At 46.2% G+C, this 27253-nt stretch overlaps 2 protein-coding genes across 2 annotated transcripts in view; both read right to left on the minus strand.

The window, feature by feature from the left end:
* Positions 1–1900: 1900 nt before the first annotated feature.
* On the minus strand, positions 1901–2940 carry BRK1 (BRICK1 subunit of SCAR/WAVE actin nucleating complex). Its single transcript, XM_065075041.1, has 3 exons — positions 2763–2940; positions 2601–2683; positions 1901–2521 (listed from the first exon to the last, which is right to left on the minus strand). The coding sequence occupies exons 1-3, from the start codon at positions 2878–2880 to the stop codon at positions 2495–2497; spliced, it is 228 nt and encodes a 75-aa protein (XP_064931113.1). The 5' UTR covers positions 2881–2940; the 3' UTR covers positions 1901–2494.
* The window catches only part of FANCD2 (FA complementation group D2), a 44337-nt gene continuing 19998 nt past the window's right edge, over positions 2915–27253 (minus strand). Inside the window, exons 19-44 of the mRNA XM_065075030.1 lie at positions 26136–26245; positions 25230–25287; positions 24400–24525; positions 23003–23076; positions 22780–22920; positions 21524–21624; positions 21101–21216; positions 19774–19882; positions 17854–17952; positions 16880–16989; positions 15832–15978; positions 14601–14717; positions 13701–13829; positions 13399–13517; positions 11741–11854; positions 11063–11190; positions 10170–10269; positions 8989–9111; positions 8140–8233; positions 7524–7595; positions 6468–6506; positions 5791–5865; positions 5004–5078; positions 3735–3881; positions 3159–3233; positions 2915–3057 (exon numbers count right to left, since the gene is read on the minus strand). Coding sequence (XP_064931102.1) covers positions 2980–3057; positions 3159–3233; positions 3735–3881; positions 5004–5078; positions 5791–5865; positions 6468–6506; positions 7524–7595; positions 8140–8233; positions 8989–9111; positions 10170–10269; positions 11063–11190; positions 11741–11854; positions 13399–13517; positions 13701–13829; positions 14601–14717; positions 15832–15978; positions 16880–16989; positions 17854–17952; positions 19774–19882; positions 21101–21216; positions 21524–21624; positions 22780–22920; positions 23003–23076; positions 24400–24525; positions 25230–25287; positions 26136–26245 — 2676 coding nt within the window. The 3' untranslated portion in view covers positions 2915–2979. The remainder of the gene's footprint in view (positions 3058–3158; positions 3234–3734; positions 3882–5003; positions 5079–5790; positions 5866–6467; positions 6507–7523; positions 7596–8139; positions 8234–8988; positions 9112–10169; positions 10270–11062; positions 11191–11740; positions 11855–13398; positions 13518–13700; positions 13830–14600; positions 14718–15831; positions 15979–16879; positions 16990–17853; positions 17953–19773; positions 19883–21100; positions 21217–21523; positions 21625–22779; positions 22921–23002; positions 23077–24399; positions 24526–25229; positions 25288–26135; positions 26246–27253) is intronic.

The following is a 27253-nucleotide window of genomic DNA, read 5'->3' on the forward strand; positions in this document are numbered from 1 at the left end:
TGGATCAGACAGGACCACCTTTATGGGGTATGCACAGTTTGCATTCAAGCTCTACCTCCCTCTTCTGACATCAGAAAAATGGTGATGTCACCACAGTATCCCCTCACCTCCTTCCCAAGGTCAAAATTCAGTCCTATCATTTATTTCCAAACCTCAGAACTGTCAACGCAATGAGGACTGCGGGACTGCTCCCAGCCCCGCGGGAGGTCTGGCAGCCTGTGGGGCCGGCAGCAAGCGCTAAACCCTGCTGTTTGCATCTTGGGAGTGCGGACCCGTCTGAAGCTACAGATGTGGCTCAGGCTCTAATGTAACTGCTTCAATCTGGCACCTTCATTAGAGGCTTGGAAGCAGCTTGCTCTCCAGTTCAGGCCCTGGGAAAGATCTCAGACCACCACAAGGTCTCAGCTATGAACAAGTTGTGCTCAAGGGCACCCAAGCACCTAGTTCTCTCAGGACAAGAGTAAAGCTTTGAGGACACAAAGCACATTGTCGTCTCCTGCTATGTTAAATGTATGGTAGGGAAAACACCACCAACACAGTACATAAATCAATCTCCTGACTTAGAATACACAAATCCACTCCAGAAAAGTTTAATGTGGGTTCCTGGGCATCATATCCCAAAAAAAGACACAGTACAAGAAAAAAAGGTGAGCAGAACTCCCGAGTCTTAAAAACAATTGAATGCTTTAAATATATCAAAGCTTCATCTACTACAAGGCTACAGCCTTTCCAGCAGCAGTTGCTGGGAGCAGGATCAGCCCGAGGACCTGGAGACTTCTTCACCTCGCAGAGATGGCCAAACTAGAGAGTCAGGTCTTGCAGAGACTTTGGGAACTCCCGAGACTCCCTGAAAGGAAAAGGGCAGCTCTCCATTCCACAGCGAGCTGCCCGGCATCCCTGCTGGGACACGAACCAGACAGGCTGAGCCGAGTGCTGGGAGGAGCGGAACCCTGCAGGAGACAGATCCCTGCATCAGAATGGCTTTGGTCACACCGTGTGGCAACACCTACTCCTGTGGGAAAGCCTGAGGTCAGAGGGAAAAGGGAGAACCAGAACAACAGCCTGCCAGGGGACCAGGAAGGGATGCGAGACACCACCGTACTGCTCAGGAACACACAATGGATCTCAAGCAGTCAGCCTGGCACAGCCACAGTCCCGGGATGTCTGTGGTACCCTCTGTCTCGTGCTCAGACTTTGGGTGATAAACCTTCAGGTAAGTGAGGCAGACCTGGTGATCTCCAGCTTGCCCCACCCTCTCCCACACATTTGAACCATGACTAACCTTAAAGTCAAATCAAGCTGTTCAGGACCTTGTCCAGCCAGGTACTGGGTTATCTCCAAGGACAGAGACCTCAGGACTCCACTCCAGCACACCCCAAATAAGCAGTGCATGGGCCACAGGTGTACTCTGGGTGTACCTGGGCCGCAGAGCAACTGCCTCTGATGAAAGACATCAGTGCTTTACCTCTACCTGCTAGTGTTGTGTGACAGCATCACCTCTCACCACTTGGTATCACCCCTGAGTGAAAGTGCGATGATCTGTGGTTGCTCCACTCCGAGTTCTGCGGTTGGCATGAAGCACTTGTTTCCCGTGGGACCGCACACCAGAGGTAGCCAAACCTGCCAGTGAAGTGTAACTGGGTAGGTGAGCTGAGGGCAAGTTTGGGGGAGCACTTGTTCAAACAACGGAAAACACAGAACTTCCTTTGGAAAACAAAACTGTGAGCTTGGGGGAAGACCTATGCTGAGGAGCCACCGGCTGATGTCAGACCTGCCAGGCTCAAAAATGCAAAGAACATTAAAGTTAACCAGGTGCCCAGGAAACACTGCAGACATCACACTGCCGTAATTTAAAAAAAATGGCTTCCAATTGCAGAATAATATACCAAGACATCTGAAGTCTGCTGGGAAGCAAAAAGATCTTTACTCACACCAACTGCGTGGACCCAAACAAACATGAGCAGCGAGTTTGCAGCTCTAGATGCCCATTGAGAAACTAGAGATGAACAGAGTGGTGGGAAGGGAAGAGATACTTCCTTTTCCTTGCCAGTTGCCTCCGAGAATGAGCACCTGTCCCGAGGTGCCAGCAAAGGGCACTCTCCTGTGGCGTGTGCACGTGAGCCTGCTGTCCCCACCAGCCCTGACCAGGTGTGCAGGCTGAGACACCCTCCAAACCAGCAGCATCACCAGATCTGCTGCTGCGACTCCCAGCTGGAGTCGGGGGGTCAGGTGCCTCCCAGAGCCGCCAGCAGCCCCGGGTGTGCGTCCCCTCCCGTCACAGCCCCCGGGTGCGAGCCCCGTGAGCCAGGCGGGATGAAGGGCAGGCTCTGGACATCCAGGACGGTGGCAGGGAGCCGGGCATCCCGCGGCCCGGCCGCAGGCAGGCAGAGAGCAGGCAGGGCAGGAGCACAGCGGTTTATTGGCAACACAAGCAGAGGCGGCGGCGGCGGGCCCGGGGCGGGGCGGTGCGGGGCTCCGGCGGGGCGGCCCGGGCCTATGTCAGCGTCTCGCCCTTGGTGACCTGCGGGAAGAGGAGCCGCCTCAGCCAAGGCCAGGCCGGCCAGACCCACCCCCGGGCCCGCCCGCGCCCCGCCGCTCACCCGGGCCTCGATGTACTCGATCCTGCGCTCCAACGCCGTCAGCTTCTCGTTCAGGGTGGCCAGCCGGGACCGGCACGACATGTCTGCAGGGAGGCGGCGGTGAGAGAGCGCGGCGCCCGCCCCGCCGCCCCCTCCCGCCAAGCGCCGCCTCGGCCCCCTCACCGAAGGAGTTGAGGAAATCCGCGATCTTCTTGATGGAGCTGGTGATCACCTCGATGTACTCGCGGTTGGCCCAGTCCTGGTGGATCTCTCGCTGCACCGGGTCCTCCTGCACCGACATGGCCGCCGCCGCCGCACCGCGCCTGCGCGGGGCCGCCCGCTCCCGCCCGCCTCCCGGGGCCGCCCCCGGCCCCACCCGCCGCCGCCGCCGCCCGGTGTCTCAGGGCTCCCGGGGAGCGGGGCCCGCCCCGGCCGCCGCGTCCTCGTCGCTGCCGTCCGTGCTGCTGCCGCTCCGCTCCTGCGGGGATCGGCGCCGTCAGAGCCGGAGCTGCTCCCGCCCGCACCCGCCTGTTCGGCGTTATAACGAGGGCTGAGCCGGGCCGGCCCGGAGGGCCTTACCTCGGCAGGACTCTCTGCGGAGTCCTCCTCATCCGAGTCCTGCTCTTCAGACACCTGAGACTGAATTTCTTCTCCCTAGGTTAGAGGGAAAAGACCTGCACTGAGTGTTTGCGCAGCCACAGATACGAGGGTGGAATAGAAGAAAGCAGCATTGTTACCATCTGAAATAAAAAGCTTTTGAGTCAAAAGCAAATTTTGTTTCAACTGTCCTGCTTCTGCAGTGAAACACGAAAAAAATGGCCTGAACTGGCTTCTGTTAAAGCCACACACAAGAGTGTGACGAGACATTCAAGTGGCCTTCACCTCTTCCCTTTGCATGTGGTTCTTGCCCCCCCAGACCCACCCGTTACAACCCATTGAAAATGACCCCTTTGGTGCTGCAAGGAAGCCCTCAGAGATGCAGGCCCTTCATCTTCAAATAAAACACTTATTTCTGCAGCACTAGGCATGACTGCAATACGGTCACGGTCAATTTGGCCTTTTAAGCTCTACCCGCACATAAGGGCAGAGTTACAGCTGTCTGGGCACTGTCCTTTCCCAGGTTTTAATTGCCACAGGCTGGACAGCGATTCTCACCTGAAGATCCCTGTTCTTCAGGATGCCCACCCAGAACGCCTCCTGGCAGTGGTTGAACGCCAGCATTGCCTTCACGCGGTACACAAACTGCTCCAGGGACTTCTTCAGCATGGGCACGTGGTTGGTCAGTCCAATGTCTTGGTGAATCTAGATAGGAAACAGTAAAACATGACTATGGTTGAGTCTTGCCTGTATTCTTCCTGTTTAAAAAGCCATTGGTCCTACAGGCGAGAGGGATGGGACATGATTCCCACAAAGCTTGCCCAGGTTATGTAACTTCTTGGCCAAATTGGTTTTTAGCTTTTGTTAACAAATAAAACTCAGATAAGCATTTTTTGTCTTGCAACAATCCAAACAACCATATCCACTCTGGATAAAAATAGAAGAAGCCTCAGCTTTTCTCATGAACCTTAGAAACAGGCTAGTAACTGCTCTACCTAAGTCAGATGAATTCTGCTGACCCTTGGAGAATTATTTTGAGAATCTCCTTTTCCTTTACTCCATCACCTCAGCAACAGACTGGTGTCACTCGCTCTGTTCTTCGAGAACAACGCGCAGCTCTTCACGCACAGACTTCACGCCGCTGCCAGCTTGCTCGTGGCAGCCACATCTTGCTGGCATACAGACGGGTGGACGCTGCGTTGCTGCTGGTGGCGTGTGTGCAGCTCATGATGTTGGGGTATGTCTGACACACGTACAAGCTACTGCTGGTGAAGCAGCAGTTATCTCTGGAAGTTATCAACAGACAATCACAACGTTCCAGTCCAAAGCAAAAAGCAAGGCTACAAGTGGCTGGACCCCAAAACTACCTACCGAGGAAGGGAGATGGTTACTTGCTGACAGCCACCAGCTGCAGACTAATGCTGCAGGGAGTTTCATGTCAGGGAATTGCTGAATTCCCAAGCACAGGGAAGAAAGAATGAGAAAGGTGTTGAATAAGCCACCGCAATATTTTTTCTTGCACAGTGTCTGATGCATTTCCTTTACACTAGCTACAGGGAATGTGTGTGCACTATAAACTCCAAAGCCAGCTTGTCCAGACCAAAGAAGCGCTGGTTTTTGGAGAACTAGGACAGGAGGGAACAGATGGAGTTGCTGTAAACACAAACCAGCTGAGGAAGGGCAGCTACGCCAGGGACTGTGAGATTCAGCTCTGGGCGACCACCTCTTCCTGCTAGGCCTGGATCTGCAGTCCTGCAAGTAGAACCTGCCTATGCCCTGGAAAGGCAGTGCAAGGGGAGTTTGTGCTGCAATTCGAATTTACCTCACCTTAGAATGGCCACACATGTGATGAAGTTGTCTGGTACTCAGCTGCAAGGTTTTCAGCAAACTCTGCACATCATCCTGCAATAAATAAGTCGACCAGCAAATCATTCTCAAAGGATTTTTCCATAAGGGAAACAAGAATAATTAAACAGCATTAATTTTAGCAATCCTTTCAGAGGGTTATGGGATAGAGATGTGATGCACGTGTGCAGGAAACATCAGACAAACAGGATTAAGCCACAGGAGACTTGCACTGTGCATCTAAGTCAAGTAAGTGGTAATAGAAGTATGACCACAAGCCATAGGGCCAAGCACTTTGAACTGAAACTGATTTTGAATCAGAGTTTGGAATAAACACATATCAATGAAAGCTGGGCAATTAAAAATCAAGATAACCTTGTAACACCTTGCCTTGAGCACAGCCTTCAAAAATAGGGGAACCAGAGGGAAAGTATAAAACATACATCTGGACTGTGGTATTTCAAACTCATCCAACACAAACTCTGGATATCAGCCCTCTCTTACTGAACAAATTACATAGCGCTTTCCATTGTCCAGTGGCAGTGACTAGATATCTGTTTGATAACCCCGTTCCCTCAAACATCCATGAGAACAGATCTTGCATTTGTAATGGAAAGGAGTTATCTACTGGAGATGCAAGGTGTGGAGAGTAAAGCGAAGTGTCACGAGTGTCACACCAGCATGTGAGCAGAGACAGGAATCTCCTCCTAGCAAGCACTGCTCATGCTCCCCAACTGGTTCCAGACTGTGCTGTCTCCAAAAGGCTTACCCTGTGCTTTTTAAAGCTGTAGTCCAGCAGAGGCATGGCAAGCTTCAGAAATGCTTCTACAAAGAGACGGCCGTACTATGAAAAAATGATAAATATATCAAAAGGCAAATATAAATTCCTTTTCAATGAATCATCACAAAATCAGATAAAAATAATGATACATTCTTTCAAGCTACCCAGGAGACCGTTCTCACTTGGTAAAAGACTATATTTATGTGAAGGCTGTACAGGAACATACAGGATCAGTAAAGGGTCCCAACTTTAATCACTGTGAAGAGAGCCTTGAAGGACAAGGTCTCATCATTGTACACAACCCTGGTTTTATTCATTAGTAAACTGGAAATAAAACTGAACTAAACACATTAAAATCACCGTGCATGTATTTGACTCCCAGCCAGGAAGAGCTGCAGAGGGACGCATGATCTTTCTGGGCTCCAAGGGAGACCTTCAGCTGTGATGTACCACGGGGAAAGGGCCTAAACTCAATAATGTCAACTGCAGTAAGCTCATTGCGGGCAAGCCATACAATGAGGCCTAGTGGAAGACAGTTAAAGGTATAAGAAACAGTATCTGCTTCTTCCAAAGAATTCAGTAACCACTCTGCTCCACCGGAGGCAATGACCCAAGAAAGCTGGTGCTTAAACGGCTCTCTTCAGCTATTTTGAATTCTTGCTTACCTTCAGGCAGATGGTAAGGACAGGCCTGCTGTCAAATACCTGCAGGCGAGAGGAAAAATGAGAGCCAGATCAGTCCACAAGTGTAAAGGAAACAATGTAAGCACAGCAGCCGATTAAAAATAGCCCTTCAATACATACCCTTCATTAAAGCCTGAAACCTGGTCTGAGGCAACTTGGGTTCTCAAATTTCAACAGGGAACACCACTTCAGTGGTGTGATGTAATGGCTGTCAGACAAGTACCTGGCAGGATTTGGTGATCTAAGGTGCACCTTTTGCAAATGGCACAAAATTAACGAGTCTGAAGTTCTTAACACTTTGAAACCCAAGAGCCCCACGTCTATATGATGGGCAAGTAACCACATAACAGACAAAGCAAAACAGATGTGCAAAATAACGTATTTCAGAGGAAATAATGAAGCTATTACATTAACGGTGCCAGCTGGCAAAAGACAGCAGGTGTCACTGCACAGGTCACACACAGCTGTGGTCCAGCAGCAAACAAAGAAATGGAGCAGATGGAAGATCGTATGTTACCACAAGAGCAAGTGAAGCTGATGTCTATTGGGAAACCACTGAATGCAGGTTACAGATACGAATCCAGGCCTCCTGTTCAGAGTATCAGCCTGCCTTCAGTACAGCAGGAGAATGTTTCCTTCTGTCAGATGTTATTCCAGATGTACCTGAAGAGTTTCTCCCATCTGCCTCTTTCACAGCTGGCAGTGGACTCTCAGACACAAAACACTGCACTACGGAACTGGTGTGTTTGTTCAGTCTTTTTTCTATACTTCCTTACACCATCCTTTGCGCAGACTTCTTATCTGCATGAGTACTATGTTAGTAAGATGTGCAGGCTGTAAGAATTAAGTTGTATTGAAGTGAAAGCTAAATGGAAACCCCTGAACAGAGATTATCACTGACATTATCTGGCACCTCCAGGTTGTTCCACTAGTCAGCCATACTTGACATTTTTCCCTTGTGCTCATGAACGTGGGTACACCGGGCTTTGCTGGGAATCTGAAGGTAAAGCCAGAAAAAAAAAATCCACAGAACCTCACCTTGACCAAATTAATGAGGATATGGAAATTCCGCACAGCAATGTTCCACCGAAGCAGCTTCTCCAGTTGCACCTAATGGGATGCAAGGGGACAATAACCCAAGATGCTGTATTTCCGCTCACCTTGCTGGATGCTTTCGCAGCATTTGCTGTACCCAAAGCATTGAAGACAGAGAAACAAAGCTTCACCACAGGTAAATTTATCACAGCAAAACCACTTAATGGCAATTCCAACTCGATCAGTGTTCACATGGCTTAAAATGCTTAGAGTTAATGTACTTCCTTGCTCTTGCAGCAGCTCTTGGTTGCAAAATAATGTTCTGCTCTCACACAAGCATGCAGACCAACTGCTTAGTATCTTGCTGATTACTACCTGTTTTCTGGCTAAAGCGTTTGCTGGATTTACGGGCTTTTTGATGTGGTACAAACCAGAAAAAAAAAGGATGCTGCTTATTTGTCACCCTGTGTATCAGGTTTGGTTGATGAATGAAGCTGACTGCATTTCCTAGACGAAGTTCAGAAATAGATTCCTTTTCAATTTATCCATCTTTATTGTACTGTACAGTTTAACTTATGTCGTCTTCCCCTCAAAGAATCCAGTGCATGTATTTTCCTACCTCACTTGAGTCCGATGGTTTCCCAGCTGGGATGCTTTTCACTGAACTCTCTAGCTGAGCCATCATTACTTTGAAGAAAACCGGGAATGTCTGCCTGTGGAGAAAGCGAGAGCAAAACTACAAGCTGGCTCTGAGCATCCAGATAGGCACTGTTCCCAGAACAATGTGGAAAACTTGAAGGTTACCCAGCAGGGCATCCTTCTCAATAGGAAATGACAGGAGATTGACCCTAGGACTCAAAAGTACGTCTAGTCTTGCCCCATCGCCCAGACAGATGGAGAATCCTGGGACGTCACTATCATTTCCCCAATATTAACCATACATAGACACCACCCGCTTCTTTGTAGCTCTGGGGGTACACAGTGAAAGGTTTGCTCAGTGAAAGATAATTTTGGTAGTTCCAAATTGCAGGATCTTTGGCCAGCCCTGCATAAACAGTGCTTCCAAATTCCTACTCCAGGAGCAGGAACGCCCTGAGCGCGCTTTTGCCAGCCCAGGATTGCCTACAGCTGCCCCAGGCCTCCAAGGCTGCCTTTTGGAGCACTTTATGCCACCACAGGAGCACAGGAAGTGGCAACATACCTGACGACAAACAGCAGTTCATTCTCCAGTTAAAATGGCTGACAAATCATTGTGTTAATGCACAAGGACATTCCACCTTGACACAAAGCTAACCATGTACTAGACTGTTGCGTACTACCAAAAAAGTGTTTACAAATGCGCAGAGTAGTCCACAGCCGTACTAAAGCGAAACCATAATAGACCACAAAATAAGAAAATTAGATATTAAAAAGCAAAAATTGCCATTATGCACCTAATGAAATTCAAAGTTTCTTTTGAACTTATTACCTGCTTAGTGTAGCATAAGTAGAAGAACATCCATCTTTGTCAGAGTTCATCAGTTCGGGAACACCGACACTGGAAATTTCTTCTATAGCTTTCAGGACGTTATCTGTGTGCTCCAGGTAGACACTAAATCCAAAACTAGCTTAGTTCATCAGTAAATATTACCCAGAATAACACTGCAAGTTCTTGAACACTGCCCTGCCTGCAACATGTTACCTAAAACTGTCAAACTCATTCTTATGCCAAAGGCAATCATATGTAGGAAATCCAAAGCAATACTGAGAACTGTCACAGTAACATCATTAAAAGTTACCATGATCTGAAACATGAACAGATTTAATATTTCCACATTCTTGTATTTAGAAGGGACATGTCAGGATGAGGAGGAAATGGAGTTGTCCTTTATGTGAGCGAACAGCTAGAATGCATGGAGTTCTGCCTGAGGGCAGGTGATGAGCCAACTGACAGCTTATGAGTAAGGATAAAAGAGCTCTCACTGATGTCCCGGAGAACACACCTGAGGGGAGACCTCATTGTGGTCTACAGCTTCCTCACAAGAGGAGGAGGAGGAGGGCAGGTGCTGATCTCTTCTCTCTGGCGACCAATGACAGAACCCCAGGGAACGGCAGGAACATGTGCCAGGGCAGGTTTAGGTTGGACATGAGGAAAAGGTTCTTCACCCAGAGGTGCTGGACACTGAACAGGCTCCCCAGGGAGGTGTCACAGCCCCAACCTGACAGTGTTCGAGAAGAGACTGGACAATGTCCTCAGACACACGGTGTGACCTGTGGGGTTGTCCTGTGCAGGGACACGAGTTGGACTTGTTGGTCCTTGTGGTTCCCTTCCAACTCAGGACATTTTGTGATTCTATGAGAAAAATCAAACCTGACACTTTGGTCTAGATCTGCACTAACATGTGTATGTATGCACACAACCACGTATAGATTTGTTGATGCATACTGACAAACTATAGTCTAGCAAACATGAGGTCCCAACATGCTTCTATGGCCAATGGCTAACAGAATTCTTCCTGTCACTCACTGTCTTTCAGTGCTGTAGAAACAGTGCTTTAGGCCAAGCTCTGTAAGTATGAGGGTTGTGACTGAGGAGGCGTTCTCCTGCAGCAACAGTAATTATTAGAAAAGAGCATCCCTGCATGCTTGAGACAATGGCTGGAGCCTTACCAGAGCAGAGTGTGCAGCGCACTGTTGAACTGGCTGCCCTTCTCTCGGTCTCCACCAGGCTTCACCCACGACTGGCAGAGGAACTGCTTTGCTAGGGAAGCTGTAAAACACAAGGGATAACTTACTGAAGGAAAGGGATTTGTTTTGTTTCCCATGTGTTGCAAGAATCCAAGACAATTTCCTTCTTCCATATAAAGGCAGTGTGTCCCCATGGCTTTTTGAAAGATCACAATATTGCTGCCCCTCAGTGTGCCTGAACTTCATTAGGTCAGAATACGTTTCCTCAAAAAACAGTAAGGCCACACTTTACATGTACCATGATAATAAAATACACGCATATCTAGTGTGCTCCTGCTCTGGAATAGCTGTTCACATCAGAGCTGTGATCTATCTCCAGCCATTTTTCCCTGACAAACTTATGTTAAGCATTATTTGTTTGGTAAATCCTACAGTATGCCAACTTTTTGTTTTTAATTAGAGCAATATGCAACTCTTAGGGCATCCATTCCTGGAGACAGAATTCAAATAACAAGTGACTTGATGTTTTGGCCACAGTGCTATGATAATACATGTGAACAGGCAAGTTTAAAGTTTACAGATTTCTTAAATCAAAACTGCTAAGAAACCTGTTTGTCTCTTGCAAAAATGTTTAAAACCAGGAATCTAGTAGTTAGAATTGGTTCCCTGCCACACTCAGTGGGCAGTTATCCCAATGTGAGACTGTTTAAAATAGTAAACTAATCTCTAAGTAGGAACTTACAATTCTGAGTGGCTATGGGGATCTGAGAAGTACAAATTCTAGAGGTGCCTTAGTATGACAAGGTATGGCCGAGAGAGATGACTTACAGGCAAAGGACAGCATGAAAACGAATTAGAAGTTCTTCAGACATTACCCATTTTCTCCTTCTTCCAGCCAGCCATTGGTTTCTCAGCAATGTCAATCAGGAGCTGAGTAAGAATGAACGCACACTGGAAGCTGGGGACACTCTGCTGGAAATTCAGTAGGTAGTGAAAACTCTCACTGGGGATGACAAGAAAGGCAAAAGGTAAAACCAGTGTAGATAGGGTAATCTCTCAGAAACACATAAATAAAAAGGAAGTATTAGACCAGCTCAGATCCAAGGTCTCCCCTGCCCAGTATTTTGCGTCTGGCAGTGCCCTTCTGAAGAAGAACAGGTAATGAACCACTAGTAGATAAAAATTCAGTCACTGAGAAACTTCTCTCGAGCCCCAGTCACTCTAAGTCTAGCAACATCTTCATACATTGCTCATACCTAGTGTTCCTGTAGGCATTTAAACCACCCAGAACATACTCATTCCTTCTGTGCATCCTACTAATCTCAAATAGCATACAAATGAATTATATCCATAGATTAATGCATATTTTATAATCCAGCAGTTTCTTTTCATTAGGTTTGACTGCACTGCCATTCAGTTAAATACGAAGCTCTCTGAAGGTAGTATGGTCTTTGTGAGAGCTCCCAAACACCCATTTTGTGCCCACACTAAACCAGGAAAACAGCTTGAAATTCATTCAATTCATTTCATAGCTTTGGAAACACTGATTCTACCTTATCAGCTCCTCAAGAAGAAGAAACTCTGTCTCTCCTGGCTTTAGCCGGTCTGCAAGCACCTGAAGAGCTGACCGTAGCAAGTCAGAGTTGTCGTGCTGAGAAAAGCCATTCCTGAAGGAGAAGAAAAAAAGGAAAATAATCCAGTTCATCATCAGAGTAGAAGGGAGGTATCAGATGCAAAAAGAACCCTGCAACATGAAAGTTATAAGGGGACACCAAAACTGAAAACTGATCTGAGAGCCAGCTTAGTTCATAGACACTTTATCTTTCCCAGGGAATGGAAAACCTTGTGCACACACAATACTTCTCAGTTTGACTGTCTGGGAGGGGACCAGCCATTTCACATAAGTGAAGGTCTATATAAACACTATATAAAACACTGCTATGCAGACCTGAAAAAAGAAGATGTCTAATGACAGTTGCTGTGAAAGTGCAGTGATAGTAGCTGGTCACCCCTGAACATCAGGTAGGAGACTAACGGAGAGGAAAACTGTACATCTTCATTAATTCTCTGAACTACAGGTGTCTGTGATATCATTCAGCAAGGATCTGCGTTCTGGAAAGGCTCAAATGCTTTCACATTCTAGATCTATAGACTGAACACATGGACTTGATAATGGTAATGCTCAAGTGCACCTTTAGCACACAAGTCAATTAACAGTCTGTAATATAAGAGGGCCTGATGAAATCTGTGTAAAAGGAGCTGTGATTTGGTTGTTGGATTTAAGTGGTTAGACAGTTGGCCCCAAAATATGGCTACCTGACTTACTGCAAAACAGAATTATTACGCTCTATCCAAACTAAGCAGCAAAACTGATCTTAAGTTGCCTGCAGTTACAAAGTGGGTCAGGTTCTTTGGTTTACAAGATGGGCACACTCAGGAACAGCCAACATTCACACTGGATAATGAGAAAACGACCAGTCTGGGAATGGTCAGGGGTGGATCAGGGTCCCTGAGGCTCCAGGAGTGGCGAGTAGGAGAAGGAGACCTGAGACCTCATACGCTTTTTATACAATTAATATTGGGTTTTTTAAGTACAGAGGTGAAGCACTTTCTGCACGCAGAAATTAGGGTTCAGAAAAAGCTTTTATGATGCTATCCTGGATTATATTAGCAGATGCAGAGGTCAAACCCAAGCTGCACATACATTGTTGAGTTTGGCGTTTATGAATCCTGTTCAAGTGCCTTAGCAGCACAGGCTTTTTGTCAATGAAGTTCACATTCATCCCTTCCTGTTGGCAAAAGAAATTCTTTCATTGCTCAGGATTCAGGTGGTGACAATTTAGCAAAGGATGAGGGGAGTTACTGGGTAAGCTATTCCGAGATCCCTAGGCAGGATGGGATTTCTAAAATTAGGTGTGCCAGTCTGCCACTTATGCTGGTCTTGGTGCAACACCACATCAAATTCCAGCCAGTTCAGTGCCTCATCGTGCATTCATTGTTAATCACCTACAGTTTTAGTTCTGCTCAGGGTCAGGCAATCAAGCTTGACATAACTACATAGTGCTTAAAAGTCTCCAACCACTGCAGTGTGTTGCTCTGCATGGCTGACAGGCCATTTGTTGGGCACAAACACTTTGAAGAAAACGACCAAGAGGAAGCAATAAACAGACTGTGCTCATTTAGGCGACTATATGCACTTGTTTAAACTCACCAAGCAAATAGGGAGCGAAAAGTTAGTAACAGCTGTTGGTAACAAGAGGACATCAGCTGGTGCTCCTGGACGTTCACTCCTGGGTCATCTTCCACATCCTGATTTTGTATAACAACTGCCTTTAATACAGAAAAAAATATTCATTAAATGCTATTCCACAGGCAGATAATAGCACAATAATCCATACCCATAAATTCCATGTTAAAAATACCTCAACAAAACCACTCTATTTTTCCCCACAAACAAAACCAAAAATGCCATTAGAGGCAACAAAACCTGAGTCAAAATTACTGCCCACTGACCTGGAAGTAGTTGTGCATGTTCTCCATGTGATTACACAATGGCTTTAGTAGGTTGACTACAAACGTAGCAACTTCCTTGGGGGATCTCTGACACAGGTGGGAAAAGCCAATATCCCTGTAGCTTCTTTCCTGCAGCAAACCCAAAAGATTAAAGTCACTTCATCAGCCTTACTTGAGAATAAGTTCATTTCGAGCCCTATCTCAGACTGCTTCTGAGCTGTGCAATTCCTGCTGTCATACACTCTGTGCCAGGAATGCTCACAGAAGAAGAAAGTTGGCTTCTGCTGAACAACCCACACCAACTCAGACAAGTGAATAACACTTAATGAAAGAATAAAACCGGTGTGACATGAAACTCTTTTACAAGGAGAAGGAATGCTGGATGTGATGGAGTCCATCAGGTTGTAGTGAATTTCTCATAATTTAATGCAATGGGCCACTCATCCTTACTTTGCTCCTGAAGGCATCATCCAGGAACACAAGGAATCACTGTGCTCAGCGTGTTCTTCTAAAGACTACAGAAGAAGCAGAAACCCGGATCCAGCAGCTTGTGTTGCATCCAGCAGCTATCTGGGCTGCCTAACCAGAGCTGCTTCTTGAGCAGCAGAGCCGGTCTCCCCAGGGAGGGTTAGGAAAAGGGTGACTTGAGTTTTAAGGCTACAAGGTCTCAATTATACACCCTTTCCCGAGACATACAGAGAACCAGATGCTGCAAAACAAAGAGGAAAGCAGTATAGAAATCAATTTGGAAAGAGCAGGTGCTGCTCTAATACACTGTTGGGCATCAGGACTTCCATTTAACTGTTAGGAGAAAATAATTTTGGAAAACATTAATCTCAGGAAAGGCCTGGAGGCCCCTGACGTGCTGTGCCTCAGCCCATCGGCTGCTGCCACACTCGCCTTTAGAAAGGGCGCTCTCCTGGTGGAGCCCGGGGTCAGCACATGTTCCAGCTTCCAGCACAGGTCGTCCAGAAGGAAGCAAAGTTCAGCAGGCCCCAGCTGCACAACTTCACGAGCCTGCAATCACAAGAACAGTCAATCCCAGGAGCCAGCACGTAATTGTAGTGCCTTGAAGCTCAAGTGCAGCCCCTCAATTTCCAGTTATGTCTTCTGGCTTAGTTAACCACAGCCAGGGACCTGTTTGGTAGGTGCTCTGGTTTTATTTCTCCCCCAGTGCAGGTATGGGGCACTGGTTCTGGTTACTTGAAGTGTGAAGCAAAGCTGGTGCTCTGAACATAGCTGAGGCAATGTCAGTAACGTGTAACTACTGAGAGAAAACTAATTATAGATGTTGAAAATAAGTTTGTAAGGGTAAAAAGAGGTTTAAGTCCAAATAGTCACAAAATTCACCAATTGAGTAACAGTCAAGCAGTAATATGAAATAATGCCACATAGCCCAAGAGACTTGTCAAACAGTCTTCCAGTTGGCCTGTGAACCGCATGCACAGAGACAGCTGCCCTTGGAGCTGGCCAGGCTGCTGCGGTCTCTTCACATTCTATAAATCTTTAGGTAGCCTAACAAAACCAGACTCCAGATGGACTCAGCCTGCCTACAAAGAGGGTAACAAAATAAAGCACTTCTGCTTTCCACATCCATAGCAATGTGGTTTTATATAAGTTCTCAGATGATAAAACAGGACCCTGCACACTGAGGGCACATCCACAACACCAGTCCCACATTTGTGCTGAGTTTATGATCTGCTGATGCTTTGAGACACTTGCCTTTTAGAAACATGGGCTTTACTTAAATGTCATAGGTTCTTTTTAATAGGCAAGCTGCCTCTTAGTGTATTTAACATCCTACAGCTTAGCAGTGTTCAACGTTAAAGCCTCTTTCTTTCCATTAGGTCTACACTCTATCTTTTTTCCTTTTATGCAGCATTTATATTACTTTGTTTTTAATGTTCCTACGCTGTCTGCTATTCTCAGGAAGATCCTCTTTATCTCAGTTCCTCAAAGTACTGCAGTTTCTTTGGGGACAAGTTCCCTCCTGGTGCCTAGCTCACAGCTGTGGGCCAACACATCTGAACATCCATCTCCTGTCCATTTGAATGGAGCAGACGGGGCCAAGGCCCCAGGAGAGGCAGTTACACAGAGCCTTATCGGGACGGTTTTATGCTGTTCCACTCACCTCTGTATGCATCTCCGTGTCCAAGACAGACTTGGTCAGCAGCCCGCAGTGGAGCACAGTGAACACCTCGAGGTCTAACTCTCGGAAGTACGGGCGATAGCTCTGCAGCTGTGCCAGAGGATTTCCTGCCTCTCTCTCAGCAGCAGCCTGAAAAGTAAACGGTAGAATTAAGGTTGTAGCCTGCAAGACTATAAGGCCTTCTAGCTCAAATAAAGCTATTATTTCTTTCACACAGATTTCTGGGTTTTGTGCCAGGTTGAAAAAAACAGACTGAGAAGAACTCACGATAGCCAGTAGAGACACAAGCACATAGAATCTGAAGCTTTTTAATTTTGGACTGTACAAGTCATCAAAAATTTTCTAGGAAAAAAATACATAGGAAACTGAAATAATCTTTGCCATCTCCTTTCTGTGAATCAGTGGACATTATGAAAACCATTCTGGACTTGCATCACAAGCACCCATAAGCACCTCAAGAGATGAAGGCAAAAGTTTTTATCTTTGATAAATACCAGGATGGTAAACTATGGGATGCTCTGTTGCCTCTGGCTGACAGTCTGTGAGTTCTTAGAGATTTGCTCCTCACAACCTTGCCACAGAAGCGGATGTATGTCACATGTGGCTCACAACAGGATTTCTCTATTCTGTCATCCCAGGCAGGGCATGGCATCTAAGGACTCGTCTGGAATCAGTACTCTAGTTGAGTAAGAAAGATTAGATACATTCCTTCCCCAAATTATCTGAGACTTTGCTTATTCCCTGTAACTTAAGTGACTTCATTACCATATCTGACTCAGTTATCCTATCTGTCATTATTGATAATACTGCACATTCGCGCTGCCCTGAACCACACTGCCTGCGGGACAGTGGCTGGCCTCTGCAGCAGACTATCAAAATTCAGAAGGGAGGCAGCTGTCAGGAAGCAGAATTAAACTTGACTGTGATTAACTTCTGATACTAACAATCCCTCTCTCAAAGCTTTTGTTTGTGCTTCTATCTCATCTCCTCTAGCCTGTCTTTCTTGCAAGTCCCTGGAGTGTACACCTACCTTCTCCAGCTCGGAGAGCTCAGTATCAGGCTGGTTTCCCTCAGAACTGTCATCTGCTTGAGAACGATCTGCAGACCCAGCTTTGCTGCCATCAGCCTTTTTTTTCCGTCCTTAAAGAGAAAAGCAACTTCAGGAACAAAGGCTACACTGTGCTCAATTTAGCTCAGCTACCAAGAGATACACCACACCTAAAGGAGGAACACAGTGTCAAAACTGTATGTGCTCAAGGCTGTGACCCACGGTCACAGCACTCCCTGATTTTTTTCCAGGCATGACAAGCTAAACTCAGGAATCTCTTGCTCTGGTTTGGGCTTGCTAGTCTGAGCACTTACTCCTGCTCCTTCAAAACAAAGTATCTAAAGTGATGGATCCTTGTCCTGTCTGCAGAACATTCTTGTAACTTTCCTTCTGTTTGCCCTCCTCCAGTTGTTTTCATTGAATGGAATATGAATTTTTGTCCAGTTTGGCTTGAAGGCAAGATACATTTCCAGGAAATGAGATCTAGTTGAGGATGTGTCTGTTTATTGCAGGGGCATTGGACTAGACCACCTTAAAGGTCCCCTCCAACCCAAAGTATTCTACAATTCTATGAAATGTCAATCTAAACTAGAATCTAAACTAGCCACACATTCAGTATTGAACAACTGCACCAACCCAAAGGCAAAACAACTGACTGCTGCAGAAAATACCTTGGCAGGTGAAAACAGTAAATGAAAGCCCTGGATTTTCACTGTTACGTGCTGGGAATCAGCTTTCCCAACAAGATATAAACTATCCAACACCTGTTTGGAGTAGGGTGTTTTTACATCTCCACTTCAGCTGCAACAGGAGTTGATCAGACAAGATTTCAAGCTAGAAAGACTTTGCCAGGAATTCTGTGCTTTATGCACACACAAGTGGAATGGCTGCAGTGCAATATACCAGTCAACCCCCACATCACGTCTGTTTGCTTAAATGTTTTAAACTTCCTTTACCATTCCTTTTTCTCACTGGACCAACAGCATTAATGGATGGTATGGCCTCCAGGGCTTCAGAATCAAAAGTAGCTGGTGGTGGGACATAACCAGGTGTTGCTGAAAGAGCCAAAATGTAGAAATTCGGTTAGTTCAGCTCCTGAATGACAAAACACAGGCAAGTCGCACACAGTTTCACCACCCTGTTCAATGTCCCTCTCCTCTTAAGTGCATTGAGCTCAAATCAGCCTTATCGTGTCTGCACTGCTCTGGAACTACAGGTCTCTGCATTTCTCCAGCCAGGGAGGATAACAAATGCTCAGCTGCCCTTGGACATCTCTCCATGTTGGTGAAGCTTTAAAGGCTGTTCTAGCATTTCTGAGCCCTTTTGGTGCTGGTCTTGTGCTCTGGAAGCAGCAGAAAGGGGTTGAGGCTGCACTTCGTTTAGGATGAAGTTGGTCTGTTAGTTTACAAACACAGCTCTTGATGGATAACTTGTGTAAGGGTATGTGGAAGGTAACAGTGCATTCATAATTATGTTTCTTATCAATGACCTTTTCAATGTAAAAGGAGATTACAAGAGGGAAGCCATAAACAAGGACAGACACAAACCTGGTAGACAAGGGATAATGGAGACAATGCCAAAGGTCAGAAGTCTCCAGTTTATAATTGATGGGCCATTACAAAACTCCGAAAGCCCAGGCATGGCTTTGGGGTGGGATACCTGGATTTTGTAACTGATAAAATGGGACGAAAAAGAACTTGAGGATTTGGGATATTCTGATGGAGCGGAAGGGTAGAATAATGTAAATTAATGGAGTGTGCAGGGAAATGGGGTGGGGAGGAACAAAGAGGTGAATGGGTAGAAACAATGTAAAAGTGACTGGCCATGAGTAAAGCATTGCTAGCCAGTAGAACTCTCCAATCAGGAAGCTTGTCTGGCTTAATCCTGTGCCTGATCACCACAGTCTGTCCCATCTTTTCATTAATACCTTCTTCACTGTCTTTCAGTGTAATCTCACTATCCTCTGCGTATGTGTGTGCGTGATGTAAGGACTCTATGCCAGCTACTGGTGAGACCTGTGTGAGTAAACCCTGGGCCAGCAGCGACAGTTGGAGCACCCTGGGCCTGCGGTGCCAGGAACTGCAGTGAACAAGGGTCTGTGGCAGTGGATAAAAGGTGCTTATAGCTCTTGGGAGCACCTCTACTGGTCACACAGACTTTGTGCCTGGAGCCTATGCGATGAGTGTGTGTGTTGCTGGAGAGCAGTGAGCTGGAACAGCCGGTGAGTAGGGGAGCTGTGGAGCAGATCCCTGGGATCTGGGCAGACTACTGGGCAGATGGACAGGCTGTGCCAATCCTGCGGGATCTGCAAATGTTTGTGTCATTTGTGTGCCTTCACTAGTGAACTTCAGTCTTAACCAGCTGAAGAGCAGGAAGGGAACTTGGCTGTCTGTACATATGTTTTATGTGAGTCCTATCCGTAGGTGCTGTCAAAGGCAGCACGTTGTCTGTGGCTGTCCATGCAGTTCGGTCCATCAGCCTCGGACAGAGACCCCCAGGTGTCCACGCTGGGCTCCAGCAGCTGGGCAGGAAGACTTCTGGAGGCAGCAGATGTTTATAACATCCCTTAGCAGCTTGTTACAACCTGAATATTGGAAAAACACGCTGATTCTTCAGGACAGAGGCTGGTTTACTCCAGTACCCATCATACTTGGGCAGATTCTGCCAAGTCTGACCAGGAACAGTCAAAGAGATGTCACTGAGAAGGGCAGTTTGGACTCAGACAAATTGAAAACAATAGCTGTCCATGTGTGAACTCTTCGGCCACCGTAGAAATGCACTATGTGTTACCTGTACTTCCTCCACTGATGTTTAAGCCAATCTCTTTGACTTCACAGCTAATGCAGGCCTAGAACATACAAATGTTTCATACTCACCTGCCAAGCATTTTCCCAGCACAGTCTGCAGCTCTGTAATGTTCTGTAGTCGAGTCAAAACTTTCCCCTTCATTTCAGCATCCTGTTGCTGGCAGAAGGCGTTTACAACCTAGAGACACAAACCAAATTCACTGACCTAGGGAGATTTGTACCCACTTTTACTACTTTTCTGAATAACATCCTCAAGTTCTGAATAAGCACACAACACAGCACAAGTGGCCTGTGTGACCAGATCCAGACTGCACGAACAAAGCTCTTCAAACCCCCATGAGAACATGGACATAATTGGTGCAATCTACAGAAAGCAATAGAGAAACATCTACAGGTCTAATATTAACTAAGGAAGAGGAACTAGCAGACAGCACCTTGCCAGGTTTCTGTGCTGCTTGGGGCTTTGGAGACCCCTTGGTACTTCCCGGGTGTGCCAGGACAGAGGCAGCCCTGGGACAAGAGAAGGAACAGGGAGGACTGGGGATGTGGAATTGCACCAACTCTGACATAGCTCATGTAATAACTCCAGCAGGGAACATTCCCACTGACCACTGATGTTAGCAAATACATGGTCCAAATGCATTTCACCCTTCTGTAAGCTCACAGAGGTACAGAATAAAGCACACAATCACAACCAAATTTATAAGGGACCCAGGAAATCCTCTAGTCCAACAACCTGCTCAAAGCATCTTTAACTAAAGAGGTTGCTTAGTGCCATTTCTAGTAGGGCACTGAGCATCTCCAAGAAAGGAACCACCACGTGCTCCAGCCCCTCCAGCCTGGTGGCCTCGACTGGACTTTCCTCAGAGTGACAACAGGAGCCCCAAACTGGACACTAGTGCAGGCAGGGCCTCCCACATCCCAGGCAGAGGGCAACAATCTGTGCCCTTGACCAGCTGGTGACAACTCTGCTCTCCAGCACGGTGAGACTGATCTTTTCTTTCTGATGCCCCCTTCGTAGTTTAGACATATAGTACCTCATAGCTTAGACATATATTTGGGGTTTACAGCATCCTCCCTGTGACAGCAAAAGCAATTTTTATACACCAAACTGTGCCAGTGTACAGACTGTGCTGAGTAGCAGGTGGAAAATTCACATCACTGAGGCAGCCCTTAGAGCCTCTGGCCAAGAAAGCAGAGTTGCTGCTAGCAGCAGGATAAAGGATAAATGATAAAGAAGAGAACACTGAGAGATCACCAGGACTTTGCTGGAGAAGGTTTCCAAGAGGCGAGACTCTTCTTCAACAACAATTAGCACCCTTGAAGCCTAGGACTAGTGTTTGGAAGTGCTACTCCTCAGTGACACTCCAGAACCTGCAGACAAAGCTCTACTCACCTCACGAAACCAGTTAAGAGCATAGAATAGGAGTGAGCACAGAAATTCCCGTTCCTGCTTGGACAGAGAGTCCAGCTTCCCTTCAGCCTCCAGGTCAGTCAGGTACAGGGGGCAACCTGGGACAGAGCAGGAACAGAACGCGTTGGACTGAGTTTGCTACCCATCCCTTGGCCTTCATGAGGACAAAGTCTCTTGCCAAAGCCTGTATCAATTCCAATGGCTATCTGGAGTAAGCCTGGACAGCCACTCCATCCCCAGACAAAGCAATTGTCTCTCCTGCCTCCCTTGAACTTTGTGGGCAACAGAGCATCTCAGTCTCCTTCACAAAGTTCACAATTATTCCTACCACTGCAGGAATTCTCCACAGATCTGAGACAAGAATGAGCTGGACAGACTCACTCTGTAAAGGTCAGTTTCCCATACCTAGTAAGGCATCGATCTCCTCCAGGCTTCCACCGTTTTGCTCTGCAGTGTAGAGCCTCAGCAATCGGAAACAAGGTGACAGACATATTGGTGACACTACCCTGGGAACAACAGAAAACAAACAAACAAACAAACAAACAGTGGGTCTTATTAATGTTTTATAAGCCTCCAGAATTTTCATCATTTATTTTCCACTATGTCCTCTGTCCTCCCCATGCCACCTTGGCTATGCCTTTATTTTGCTTCTTGTAAGTCCCAGTGACACAGAACAGAAATGCACCATATGGTTAAAATATTTTTAAAAACTGGGGATCACTAGTTGTCTGGAAAAGTATAGAGGGACAGAAATACTGCTGTAATGGACAAAAAATGGGATCAGATTTATTTCTAGTAGAAAGCAAAGTTGAATAATTCAGAATGAACTGTAAGAAATTGTGCAAGAGACAGCTGTGAGCAGTGGAGAAACTTTCTTGAATGTTTTGTAGCATGTGTCTGCTCACATTCTGAGTGAAGAAAATCATTTGTTTTTCCATAGACACATGTAAAGTAGCTATATTTCATTTTAAAGTGATCATGTCTTTTTTTAAGCATGACAAGATCTTATAACAATAAATTATGCAGGATATGAAGATGCCAGTTAAAAAAAAGCCTTTTATTTCTTTTTTACTTTGGTGCCCTGCTGTTTAATTGCATGTTTTTATTTCTTACATGCTTCTTATTCCATTCTCCAAAGACAAAGCCGATATTTGTCACTCAAATTACACTCGTGGCTGCATGTTTGTAGTTTTGCTCTGGAGCACAGGTCTACATTGTCAAAGTAGAACTGAAAGTGAGAATGACTCGTGTACTGTTGATGCATACCAAGTCCTTGGTTACTCTCTGTTTCAGAATCGCCACTCAAAATATTAATCTTGCCACCTCAGAGTTGCCTATCCATCTCAATATGGCATTTAATATCACCATAACACTGGAACAAAGAGCTGCTGTTCTCATATGACAGATGGGAAACAAGGCAGATGCAGCACATCTTACCCAAGATCACCTAAACAGCCCGAGCCAGAAAAACCTGCTGGTTCTGCACCAGCTTGTGCCTCTAGACCTACCTGAATATGTTGAACACTGAGAGAGGAAAAGAATACTGGAAACTGGTAAATTCTCTGACTAGCTTCTTATCAAGCACTCTGGCAGGCAGGGTAGTGCACATGAAAACAGTTCCTTCGGCTGTGGGATGACTGCAAACCTAAGTGTCAAAGTACCTTTTACTTTGGTTACTCATTCCATCAGCGACCCTGCCAAGCTCGCTCTGAGCCACCAGTGGTAAGAGGTTAATAGCAATTGCTCCCTGACTTTCATCTTCATCCAGATTATACAGGGACTTCACTGGGAACAAGAATGAACTGCAAGGAAAGACAGACAAGCTATTGTTGACAGATTCAGTTCTCAGTGATGGAAACGTTATAAATACTGTGATTAGCATACCCATCCACTGTGGGGCTGAGATCCACCACGAAGTCACTGGGGAAGTCCTCCACCAAACTCTTCCCAAACTCTTCCTACAATGAACGGAAAAAAAATCTGCTCAGCAAAGGTGCTCAGCGAAGAAAGCTCCAACAGCAACAGTGGAACATGCAGAAGATAAGGCCAAGCAAAAGTATCCTAGAACAGCCGCAGCAATGAAGCCCACAGCCTGCAAGGGGAGCCAGGGCCTGCCTTTAGAGACAAACGCAGGAAACTTTCCTACATATGCACAACCAATTTCTTCCCTGCTCGTTGGATCTGGGCTTGTCTACCAGCTCTGCAGTACTGCAGATGGCTGCAAGAGGAAAGCAGCCAGGGGAGGTTCCTAAGAACCAATAATCAGAATGAAATCGCTATAAAGTGCTGGTAAAGTTTTATTTCACACAATGTGTCCCCCCATATTTCACATGGTTACACTATTAGAAACAATTAAATGAGATGTAAAGTAAAAGATGTGGCAGAGACTGGACAAACAGATAATGAAAAGACCCAAAAAATGTGCACAAAAATTGTGAGAAGAACCTTGGCTTGCTTTTACATTTCAGTCTTGGAAGGAAAAAGGAGAGACCCTCCTTCCTTCGCTTTTCCTCCTTGGAGCACCCAGCTGGAGCTCAGGAGACTGGCATTTCTAACCCCAGGCACAGAGCATTTAGAGTGACTGTCAGTATTTTACAGCTCCCTGGTGACTTTCCGTTGTTCCAAGAGGCAGTTCCTCCTCTCCATGGCAGCAGGTGCAAACTGCACCGGTGTTACAATGAGTGATCAACTCCACGGCAGCCCCCAGTGCTCCCTGAGGCCTCAAGATGGCCTTCTGCCCTCCTGGAGGGCACAACACACATGCAAGAATGGTCCCTAGCAAGAAGAAAGAGCTGTCCAGTGGCCTTCACAAACCTCTTGCTGCTAACATAAATACCATTTGTGTACTTATTACCAGAAATGACTGTGGCTCTCCCAAGCCCTTAGGCATCAGATAGCCTTAATAGTCTGGCCAGAAGCCAATTTCAATAGTAAGGTTAAAGTTCTTTCAGATTCTACTTTTATCCATGAATCTCAAAGGCAGGCTCTGAAATGTCATTCCATTTATATTAAAAGGCTTCCCTGCTGTCATGTAAAAGTTCACATAAAGGAAGCTGTTACAGCACAGTGAGGAATCCGCCACAATCAAAAAAAGCTGAGAGAGGATTTTGCATCTGATCAGTCTCTTGAAGGAACCGTTGGCATGACTAGAACAAAAAAAGAGAGTTCTCAGACTGCAGTGAAATCCTCAAATTGATTATATGTCCAGCCAATGCCTGAAAAACATCATGTTTCTGAAGAATTCATTTAAATGATTAAGTACAAACTATTCTGCAACATACCAGGAGCTGCAAGTCCAAATTCCCCTTCTGCTTCTCAATCAAACTGGCAAGTTCATCATAGTACAGAGCCAAGACCTCTGGTGTTTGCTCACAGCAGAAGCCCACGAGATCCAGCAAGGTTGAAAGCTGAAAGGAAAGAACCCTCTGCAGAAATGAATGGGGTAAATGAATCCAACCAAAGCTTCTACCTTGAGTCCCTCCACTTTTACACTGATTTACTTTGAGGCGTATCCAAAGTTTTATCTCTATGGTAATAGCCCATGGTGACCATCCTTGCAAAGACCCAGTTTTATGAAGGAATACGTGTCTTTTAAGGTCCCAGCCCTGTTCCACTATGAAATAACACAAAAGAGTCTGCCCAGGACCACACTTACATAGTACCAGCCTAGAAGAAGGTTCTTCAACAGGAATTAAGGAAACAGGACAAGACTAGGCCAACCCTGTACAGCAGAGGTACTTTCTCTAGATGGTCCGAAAGACACCACTGCCAAGCCGAGAGGAAGGTGAAGGCTGCCTGTGGCTCACTGAAGCAGATTGTCCTGCTCTTTTGTGTTTGAAATACTGCCTGGATAGAAGACTTTCACTAGATGGCGGCAGTACCACTTGTCCTGGACTGGCCGTAGGCAAGACCAACGGGTGCTAACTTAGTATAAACCTTTGATTTCTCCAAAACGATTTTTAATATATTCTTGGCTCTGTAGTCAATGCACGAAAATCCCAGACTCAGCAAAGCTACACATACTGGTTCACCGAGGACGGTGTTTTCAGTCATACCCCCTTGCCAACCACAACCTCCCTCTCTCCCCCGCTGCCCCATTCCTGGTACTCACCTGCCCATCACGCTCGCTGTTCAGCTCTGGTCTCTCCAACGAACCATCTCCTTCATTTCTGAAAGCAATCGATACCCTTGCTTTTGTTGCATAACACTTAAGTGATGGCAAAACCTGTATCACACAAAGTTCTCTCTCCATGAATTGGAGGATTATGCATGAAAAAGATGCTTTTTGGACCTGCTGCTGTTTGGGACAAGACTCAATGTATTCTTCAAGGATATGCTTTTTTAGCCTGTTGAAACCTAAAGCCCTCTGGTCTCCCCCATAACGCAGTTCACTCAGGGCCTGGAGCTAAGATGAGCTTTTGTCTTCATGTAATAAACAGCAAAATCTTTTTATTACTAAGTGCAAAATCAGCAAGCTACATAATGCTTCCCAACATCAGTCAAGTCAAACTCTTATTTTCCAGGTTGCTTTAATCTTTGTCACAGCTTTTGTCAGGAGTTTGCCTGGTTTATGAACGTTGTTAGTAAATTATTTACACAGTACATCAGAAATTGTCATGCCGATGCCCAGCACAACAGTAACCATCTTTCTCCTTGCTTCCCTTTTGGATTTCCCTGTGTTCAAATACGGAGCGCACTAGGTTTTCATCCCTAGTGTCAGCAGCTGGTCTGCAGTCAGTCCAACACAGTGTTCAAGTGGTTTTTTTCCAAGCACTGGTGCTACTCAAGGCATCCATCACTAACAGGAAATTCAGGATGCCTTTGAGATTAGCAGCAGGCGAGCAGCACTGAACAGTTTGTGACACCAAACACTGCAGTCTGCAGTAAAGTTTTAAATTCCTGGATTTGACCAAGATGTTAATGAGCTAGAAGGCAATGCCCTCCTTTCTTTGTCCCACTCCTGGTTTGGTCTGAACCGAAAGCACGTTAAACTCATATTTGCCGCATTCTTTCTCACCTTTTTAATGCCACACTGCCTATCATGGTTACAGCACCAATAATGCCCATTTGTTTGTGGTTGGGAACTGTGCTGGAGAGCCATTTCCTGATCACCATGTGCATATCATCCTAAAAAGAATGATACAGACCATGTCACAACAGGGGAACTTGTGTGCATCACTCACAGTTCTGTTGCTGTCTTCCCTTAATGTCATCTCCAAAAGCAGCAGGGGCAGGGTTTACTGGCATTTACTGTGATTACAGCTTTCAAAAGGAATCAACATTCTGCAATTTCCTTTATTATGAGGCTACTGGTTACAACTCTAGGTAATGCTGCAAACAGCATTAAAAGTGACTCACTTTGACTTGCTCTAATTGCTACACAGAACATGTAGTTGGCCCAGGTTTCTTCTATAATTATTAGAAGAATATATTTTAAAAAATAGTAGCAGATGGTCTCTGAGCCCTTCACACACAAACAGCTGCAGAGCTGCCCTTGGAAACACTGTCAGCTTCAGAAGGCTGAGGGATAGAGAAGTTTTTGGTGAAGGTCCAAAGAGAGCTGTAGGTTACAGCATATCGGACACTTGGGATTAAGACATTCCTTGTGCTGCCTTCCTTGTCCCCTGGGTGTGGGCAAACATGTCCACCACAATTATAAAGGCTTCTCTGCAGCAGCTCCATCAGCCCAAGGCAGGTCTCGATGTGGCATGCTCTATTTCAACACTGTGTCAAGCAGCTGATCAGCTGCACTTTCCCCAAATGGGTGCAGCTTTGAAGACTTGTGAAAACCTGGACTGCTAATGATAGACTGAGAGGTCTCCTGACACCGAAAGCTTGAAGCACGCTCAGTCATAGAAGTGTGATGCTTCAGGAAAGTTGAGAGACCAGTCTTCTGGATGAGAAGTCTAACACTTGCTGAAGAGATGGAAAGCAAAGCGCAGAAGTGTGCAGCAAATCCGCTGCAGGAATCCAAGCTGCACCTGCACTGCCGGCTGAAGAACGCTAATCAAGGAAGTCGTCATCTTGAGAAATGAGGATGGACGGCTGACAGAGGCTAAAATAGGGAAGCCACCAAGAGGTCCAGAATAGTCTCTGACAAAGGGGTGTGTTCTGCCTGATCCCTTAAACTGATAA

Source organism: Columba livia, chromosome 10 (genome assembly GCF_036013475.1).
Source record: "Columba livia isolate bColLiv1 breed racing homer chromosome 10, bColLiv1.pat.W.v2, whole genome shotgun sequence".
NCBI classification, from domain to species: Eukaryota; Metazoa; Chordata; class Aves; order Columbiformes; family Columbidae; genus Columba; species Columba livia.

Coding starts and splice junctions, on each gene's coding strand:
- BRK1 (XM_065075041.1), bottom strand. CDS start 2,880: ATGTCGGTGCAGGAGGACCCGGTGCAGCGAGAGATCCACCAGGACTGG. Junction 2,684..2,762: donor GGATTTCCTCAACTCCTTCG/GTGAGGGGGCCG, acceptor GCCTCCCTGCAG/ACATGTCGTGCCGGTCCCGG. Junction 2,522..2,600: donor TCGAGTACATCGAGGCCCGG/GTGAGCGGCGGG, acceptor CTCTTCCCGCAG/GTCACCAAGGGCGAGACGCT.